The sequence below is a fragment of the Pantherophis guttatus genome, chromosome 7 (assembly GCF_059756535.1).
Source record: "Pantherophis guttatus breed Tessera chromosome 7, ASM5975653v1, whole genome shotgun sequence".
In the NCBI taxonomy this organism is placed as follows: Eukaryota; Metazoa; Chordata; class Lepidosauria; order Squamata; family Colubridae; genus Pantherophis; species Pantherophis guttatus.
In genome coordinates this window covers 1,277,496-1,286,345 of record NC_142069.1, presented here as the reverse complement: position 1 = coordinate 1,286,345, position 8,850 = coordinate 1,277,496, and the positions used below count along the sequence as shown (strand labels likewise).

The following is an 8,850-nucleotide window of genomic DNA, read 5'->3' as shown; positions in this document are numbered from 1 at the left end:
ACTCTTTGGGAAATTCTTGTTTTTCATATTCTTGTTGTTACTTTAAAGAACTAGAAACATTAATGAAAGGTTTCCTTTTGTTAATGAAAACATTACACAAAGGGACACGTCTTCTCCTGCTCCCATCATCAGCATGCTGGGAATTGACTGGCGGCCTCTGGGCATGCCAGAGAAACCCAGGAACAAGAATTCAGTCACCTGCAGGGTCTGATTGATACCTTCTATGAAGTCCATCAAGAGTTAGAATTCATGGGTAGCCTCTGGTTTTAGACCACAGCATGAAGAAGAAGCTTTACAAGCATGAGTGATTCACAGGACTTCCTCAAGGCCATCTGGAATAATTAAACAATGTATTGCATGAATAAAACAATATCAGGAATTCTGTCCAAACAGGCAGAATAGGGATCATTCTGTTCTGTCCCCATCCCACACGCACACACACCAACAGACGTCCAAGAGTTAAAAACCAAACCAGCTGACAAAATCCTTTTCCTTATGATAACAGAACTTGGCAGCAACCTAGTGGCTGCCTGCCAAGAGTTTATTACTCACGAAGGGAAGAGATAACTTCTCCCCGCTTCTGGTACATCAAAAGAAACAGCTCAATAATTACAGAGTCAATCAAGTCCAAAGATAATCCAGCAAAGTCTATAGCAAAAGTCCGGCAATGCAGAATGGCGTGGAAGCTTTCAGCTTTGTTCATCACAAGGCTTGACTGGCCACCACGCTCCCTTTTATACCCTGTGGGGTGTGGTCCAGTGACTCAGCCTAATCTCGGGCACACCTTTTCTTCTGTTGCGCGTGCTTATCTCTGCGTTGCTGGCCAGGATCCAGCCAAGACTCATTACTCTCATCACTGTCCACCTGTGGCTGCGTGGACGTGCTTGGCCCCGCCCCTATCTCTTGCCCTTCGGCGGACACCGAAGGCATTGCCAGAGAGGAGGGTCCTGGAGAGGGAGGCCTTGCCAGCTCCTCTCCTTCACTCTCCGACTCTCCTGACGATGACACAGGCTCAGGTAATGGAGCCACAACACATTCATGAAGGAGGACTCTGGGAATGAGAAGCTGAATTCCTTCCACGGGCTCTGTCCATCCAGAATCCTTTACCTGTTTTCAGGGTTCACACCAGGGATTCATCCAAAAATTCATAAATTCACTACCTTGGCACAAGTTAGTAAGCCACACGCAATTTACAAGGAGTGATACTAACAAAGTATTAATAGCTGTTATTAGGTGAATGCAAAGAAGCCCATCACAGTATGAGTGGCAACAGGGCTGAAGCCCAAGCCAGGAGACTTACTGGATTCTGAGGCTGCAAACAGCTCAAACCAGTTATAGCACTCATTATTTTTAAAGTATTTTAAACAGCTACTCTGTCTCTGGTCTGGTCACTGAAGGAGTGGAAGCCACTCTGATCAAGCCATCCTGAACTTCAATCAATGATTGGTTGACCTTCACCCAGTCTATGCTTAGTAAGAAAATATTTTCCCCAAGAAAGAGTTGCACACCCCATGAAGCTGTTTTCAGAAACAGACTTGAAAAACGCCCAAAGCAGGGGTGAAATCTACTTACCTTCTTTACCGGTTTGGAAGTGACAGTGGCTGGTGTTGACGTGCACTTGAAATAGAATAGAATAACAAAGTCGGAAGGGACCCTGGAGGTCTTCTAGTCCAACCCCCTGCTTAGGCAGGAAACCCTACACCATTTCAGACAAATGGTTATCCAACCTCTTCTTAAAAACTTCCAATGTTGGAGCATTCACAACTTCTGGAGGCAAGGAATTCCACTTATTAATTGTTCTCCCTGTCAGGAAGTTTCTCCTTAATTCTAGGTTGCTTCTCTCCTTGATTAGTTTCCAGAGATAAGGAGAATCCAAGACCTCGGTGCCTTCCGCCGTGCCCTTAAAACTTTCTTTTTTCAGCAAGCCGGGCTGGCTTAACATATTTTTAAATATTTTTAATTGGTTTGTCATTTTAAATTGGGGCCAAATTAATATATATTCTTTTAATTGTTTTTAATGTTTGTATTGTATTTTTTTATCTGGCCGTACACTGCCCTGAGTCCCTCGGGAGAAGGCACAGTATATAAATTTGAAATAAAATAAAATAAATAAATATAAGGTCTCTTGCCTTGAGGAAGGGTTGGACTAGAAGACCTGTGAGGTCCCTTCCTGTCCTTTGATTCCATGTTCTACATAATCCAGATGTGCCCAGGGTTGAGGAATCATTTGTTTGCCATTATGGAAATGTCAACAATTACCAGCTCTTCACTCCCCAATGATGCTCAACGCAATCAACCTGCTGCTCATCCGGGAAGTCTGACCACTGGGTTAGGGTTAGCATAAGTCACACTGAAGGAATGTCTGGATGGCCATTCGATGGAAGGATTGTGGACTCAAATACAGCGGTACAAAGAATTGTAAATATTTTACTTCATTTAGATAAGCATTTTGTAGAGGAAAAATAATGGGCAAACACAAATGGCTAACTTATCAAGAGATACTACAATTTTGTCAAGGGGAATGTACAATAAAACCAAGAGAAGAACTGGTGGTGGAGGAATATAGTTATCAATGTTTTTTTTATTCAGAATTATTAGTAAGATTTAAACTAGAAACAATAATCTACAGTTTTGAACACTGTAAAACTACCTTTGAAACAGGATTGTGTACAAATGATGAAAGTGAAAATGATGGAACATGATGAGGTGGCTAAATTCACTTCTTTCATCAAATTAAAGACAAGATCTACATTTATTACTAACTGGAAACACTTATGGAATTTTGCGTGAAATAGAAAAAAGTAACTTATGATTTATGATATTAACAATGAAACACAATGCCCTTTAGAAAGAAGCATGTTGTAACCTTACAGTAAGAAGTAAACTTATAACCCCGGACCACCCCAATGATGCCCTTGAAGTGATGTCCCCGTGCCTGGAGGCCGTGCGGATCTGGATGGGGAGAAACAGACTCAGGCTCAACCCATCCAAGACCAAGTGGCTGTGGTTTCCGACGTCCCGGTATAGTCAGTTGACGCCATCACTGACTATTGGGGGTGAGTCGTTGGCCCCCACGGAGAGGGCTCGCAACTTGGGTGTCCTCCTGGATTCACGGCTGTTTTTAGAAGAGCATTTGACGTCTGTGGCCAGGAGGACTTTCTATCAGGTTTGCCTGATTCGCCAGTTGCGTCCCTTTCTAGATCGGGACTCCTTACGCACGGTCACTCATGCCCTCGTCACTTCCCACCTGGACTACTGTAATGCTCTCTACATGGGGCTCCCCTTGAGGAGCACCGGAGGCTCCAGCTGGTCCAGAATGCAGCCGCGCGGGTGGTGATGGGAGCGATGTGGTGCTCCCATGTGGCTCCCCTCCTGCGCGAGCTGCACTGGCTCCCAGTGGTCTTCCGGGTGCGCTTCAAGGTTTTGGTCACCACCTTTAGAGCGCTCCATGGCTTAGGACCGGGGTACTTACGAGACCGCCTTCTGCCACCAATAGCCTCTCACCGCCCAGTACGCTCCCATAGAGAGGGGCTTCTCAGGGTGCCGTCGGCCAAACAGTGTCGATTGGCGGCCCCCAGGGGGAGAGCCTTCTCTGTGGGGGCACCTGCCATCTGGAACGAGCTCCCCCCGGAGATACAGAAGATTCCGGATCTGCGCACTTTCCGCCGCACCCTCAAAACATTTTCATTCCAGCAGGCTGGTCTGGCTTGACTCTCCCTTTTAATTTGCTTTTAAGTTTTATACAAATTGGGTGTTTTTAAATTCGTTTTTTGGGCCAAAATTATTTAATGTACTTTTAAATGGTTTTTAACTTTTGTATGATGTATTTTTATCTTGTGGCTGTTCACCACCCTGAGTCCTTCGGGAGTAGGGCGGTATATAAATAAAATAAAATAAATAAATAAAATAATTGTATTTATAATTCCTGTAGAGAAGATTGGAATCAACATCTTCCCACTTCCCTCCCCTTCCCTCCCTTTCCTTCCCCTCCCTTCCCTTCCCTGTCTTCCCTTCCTTTTCCTGTCTTCCCTTCCCTTTCCTCTTCCTTTCCTTTCCCTTCCCTTCCCCTCCCTTCCCTTCCCTTCCCTTCCCCTCCCTCCCCTCCCCTCCACTTCCTTTCCCCTCCCTTTCCTGTCTTCCCTTCCCTGTCTTCCTTTTCTTTTCCTCTTCCCTTCCCTTCCCCTCCCCTCCCCTCTCTTCCCTTCCCTTCCCTCCCTTCCCTTCCCTTCCCTTCCCTTCCCCTCCCTCCCCTCCCCTCCACTTCCTTTCCCCTCCCTTTCCTGTCTTCCCTTCCCTGTCTTCCTTTTCTTTTCCTCTTCCCTTCCCTTCCCCTCCCCTCCCCTCTCTTCCCTTCCCTTCCCTGTCTTCCCTTCCCTTCCCCTCCCCTCCCCTCCCTTCCCTTCCCTGTCTTCCCTTCCCTTCCCCTCCCCTCCCTTCCCTTCCCTTCCCTGTCTTCCCATCCCCTTCCCCTTCCCTCTCTCCTTTCCCTTCCTTTTTCACAAGGCCACCCTGCATGATAACCCCCCTCCTTTTTTTCTTTCTCAGCAGTGTTTAGAAGTGCCTTTATATACCTTAGAGAATTTATTTGGGCTCATACACCAATGGTGCATCATTTCCTTTAAATTTGAATTTCCTTTATATTGTAGACAAAGTGAATTCCAGCCTTTTCACCACAGTCTTTCCCCGTGTGTGACAGCTGGTGCCTTGTTCTGAGTGAGCCCCGGTGTGATGGATGATAGTGAAGTGGCAGGTTCCCAAGGAGGAGAGCGAGACAAGAGGCAGCAAAGCCCGGAGATGAAGAAGAAGATAGTTAGGACAACCACTCAGAATAACCGAAGGGACAGAGTTGGAAGGGACCTTGAAGGTCTTCCAGTCCAACCCTTTGCTCAAGCAGGAAACCCTATACCATTGTAGACAAGCAGCTGTCCAGCCTCTTCTTAAAAGCCTCCAGTGATGGAGCACTGGAGGGGAGCTAGACAAGACACAGTAGAGCCTGGAGATCAAGAGGTAGAGACTTAGGGTAGCCACCCTCTAGATTCCCTCAACCTTGCTGTCTTCTTCCCCTCCAACTGTTGCTTTTTAAAGACATGAATATGCAGAGAGGGCATGAAGGCAATCCAATTTTTCCTTCACTGCTTTCCAGGAGAAGCATCTTCTTTCTCCTGAATCCTCAGAAGTTTTTGTAGGGCCCCTTTGACCTCCTTGTTTCGGAGGCTGTAGATGAGGGGGTTCAGCATGGGGGTGATGATACAATACAGGGTGGAGATCAGGGTGTCCACCCCCAAGGAATATCCCACATTGGGACGGTTGTAATTCAAGTTGGCCATCCCAAAGTAGACGATGACCGTAATCAAGTGGGCAGCACAGGTGGAGAAGGTCTTTCTCCTTCCAGTGCTGGAACGGATCTTCAGAATTGTAGATAGGATGTAGACGTAGGAAATGACAACAAGGAGGAAAGGGCTCAGACCCACAAACACACTTGCTGTATGAAGAGCCATCTCATTGACATAAGTATCACTGCAAGCAATTTTCAAGAGTGGGGGGACATCACAGAAGATGTGATGGATCTGGTTGGCTCCACAGAAGACCAAATCAGTGGCCAGGGCAGTGTGAATGGCAGAGTCGAGAAGGCCCCAGATCCATGAAGCTGTAGCCAGAGGGACTCGCACCTCCTTACTCATCAATTGAGAATAGTGCAAAGGTTCGCAGATGGCCGCATAGCGATCATAGGCCATCACAGCTAGCATCGCGCACTCAGATCCAGCACATGTCATGAGGAAGAACATCTGGGCCATGCAGTCATTGTAGGAGATGGTGGGCTGCTGGCGCAGGAGGTTCACGAGGATCTTTGGGACTGTGACCGAGGAATAGCAAATGTCTAAGCAGGACAGATGGCTGAGGAAATAGTACATGGGACTGTGGAGGCGTGAATCCAGCTGGATCAAGATGAATATCACTGAGTTGGCCACCAAGGTGATGAGGTAGATGGTCAGAAACAGCAGAAAGAAGAAAGGTTGACCTCTGGGCATGCCAGAGAAACCCAGGAACAGGAATTGGGTCACCTGTAGGGTCTGATTTCCACTGTCCATGATGCCCATCAAGGTGTGGAGGACAACGTTGGAACACAGCAGAATTTAGGAGCAGCCACTGGTATCAAATCACAGAATGAAGAAGAAGCTTCAGAAGCATGAGTTAATCACTGGACTTCCCCAAGGCCATCTGGAACAATTAAACGATACTTTGCGTGAATAAAATAACCATCAGCTAGGAGAAATGATTCTGGGGAAGTTTATGGGTTCCTTTCAGTCAGGTGGACGTTTATTACAGATGTGTTCCTCTGGTTAACTTTCCCAAAAAGCCATTTGGCACACATGTTATGTGTGACTTAGCATTCTCCAATTTGCACCCCTGTGTAAAGATGCAGGATGAGGATTGTTGGACACAGCTGGAAATGAACAACAGAATTCCTTCCATGGCTTGTGTTCCTCTAAGACCTTTCACCTGTTTTTGGGCTTTAAACAAAGAATTCATTCCATTTTTTTTAACTAAACAGAAGGGGTGGCATTAGGTAGTAAGCCACACAGGATTTACTAGGAGTGATACTAATGAAGTATTCACAAATAGATCAGATACTATGTTGGAGATTATTAGGAAGGGATCCTAATAGTTGTGCACATTTCCCTGCAGGCACAAAAGGAGATTTCTGGTCCTAGCATTTGGGAGAGTTTGAGCAAAGAATAAATATGTCAAGAACTATAAACTTTTGTAATTATGGAGCTATAAGCTGCCTCTGATCACTCACAAGCCTTTGTTTGTACAAGACACTTAAGGCAGGTTACCAGGTTAATTCCGTTTCTTGGTGTGCAAAGTGCCTGAAATCACCATCTCACCAATGGTCCACCCAGCAGCGCAAGGTCCAAAAATCACAAAGCCCATCACTGCATACAGAGGAGATGCAGCCACTCAGACTGCTAGGAACCCAAAAAAGGGGTAAGGATTCTCCCTCCCTCTCAAGGAAGACTCCGGGGGGAGGGGAGAGTCATCCATCCAATGTGACTGGGATGGAAATTGAAGGGGGGGCAGATAAGGCCATTTCAAGGAGGAGAAATATCTTGGTGGCCCCTGGAGAAGGTGGCTGGAGATGACCTTGAAGGGGGCAATCTCTCCTTAGCTATTGCTGGAGGTTTGGGAAGCCGTGCTTGTGGCTTCTCAGGGCCGTTGGGTGGTGAAGTTTGCAGAGAGATTTCTGCTGCAATGCAAACCATCAAAGCTACTCCCATTAGTGCCGATCCTCATTTTGAGAGAGTAATTTTGTGTCTGCGTGGGATGAGAAGAAGTGATTTGCTTATTCGATTAATTAATGAATTACCTCCTTCTGATCTTTGGACTGTCTCTTTTGAGCTTCTCTCCAGGTCCAGATATCTTTAGAGATACTCAACCATCCAGGCCAAAGGTGTTTTTCAAAAGGCAATTGGACTTTGTTAGTTTTTTCCCTTGAAAACATTTGGCATCTCATCCAAGAAGCTCCTTCAGTTCTGAAGAAGAACTGAAGAAGCTTCTTGGATGAGAAGCGAAACATTTTCAAAGGAAAACAAAAACAACTAAGAAAGTCCGGTTGTCTTTTTGGGACATCCTGGTCCAGAAGTTCATCAGCTCATCCTCCCGACTCTCTCCTCACCTCCGAGGCTTGCCTATTGTACCATCAAGATCAAAACCTTTCCCAACTTCTTCTCAATGACTGTAGCTTGCTCAACAAAAACACCTTTTCTCTTTTTGAGGAGAGGGGGAGAGAAAGCTTTGCTCCACCAGGCGTGAAAAAGAGGTGAGCTTCTTCTCACCAACAACATGCAATTTATGCATCCTCCAGACAAGAGCTGGCATTGAGGTCCATCTGAAATGATTGGGGCCTGCATTAATCACCTCCCCCCACCCCTTTTCTCCAAGTTGATCTAAGATTTCTTTGCCCCTCGTGCCCCTCACCTGATCAGAGTCTCCTGGATGAAGGTAGAAGATATGTTTCTTCTTCTTCTTCCTCCTCTCCTTTTCCTCCTGCTTGAAAACTCCCCAGTAGACCTTTCTGTCTTGAGGAGGGTCTTCGTTTCTTGTTCTCAGACTCCTTTAGACATTGGAGGTCCCATATCTCCAGGTCCTCTGCGTTCATCCTGTGTCGCACAGAGAGCCAATGATTGCAAAGAGAGAGAGAGAGAGAGAGAGAATTTTTATGGCACCTGACATGTCCCTGGAGATGACTTACATCACAAAGCAGAAGAACTTGCCCACGATCGAGGAATGGACTCTGAAGATGGCCAGTTTTGCAGAGATGGCGAAGATTTCAGCATATATAAAAGACTGTTCACAAGAGATTTATGAATGGGAATGGAAAAAGTGGATAGATTATGTTCAGAACAAATATCAAACTAGGAAGTATCAAATAGTTTTTATTTGAAAATGATATCTCAAGATAGAAATATTTCAATGTAATGAAGATAAAAAATTATAAGGGGGAGGGAGGGGTTCAAGTTTTATATAAGTTTTATACTAAGGTTTTTTTTTTACCTGATATGAATATATTGTGTGGAAGTCCGGGGGGAGGGGAGGGTTAGGGAGGGTTAGGGAGGTTGGGAAGTTTGGGGTGGGTTGAGGGGGGGGGGGAAAGGGGTGAAAATGTAATTGTAAAACTTTTGCAATAAAAAAAAAAAAGCATTGACAAGCTTCTCGCTTGAGAGATCCTTGCTGAAAACTTTGGGACAAATGGAAAAGGGTGTGAAATAGAGATCAGGACAACATTAACAGTAACAGTAGCAGAATTGGAAGGGACCTTGGAGGTCATCTAGTCCAATCTCCTGCTCA

At 45.8% G+C, this 8,850-nt stretch overlaps 1 protein-coding gene across 1 annotated transcript; it reads right to left on the bottom strand.

The window, feature by feature from the left end:
- Positions 1 to 5,129: 5,129 nt before the first annotated feature.
- LOC117656817 (olfactory receptor 5V1-like) lies at positions 5,130 to 6,089 on the bottom strand. The gene has a single exon (XM_034404995.3). It carries the CDS (start codon positions 6,087 to 6,089, stop codon positions 5,130 to 5,132), a length of 960 nt encoding a protein of 319 aa, XP_034260886.3.
- Between the last annotated feature and the right edge of the window lie 2,761 nt (positions 6,090 to 8,850).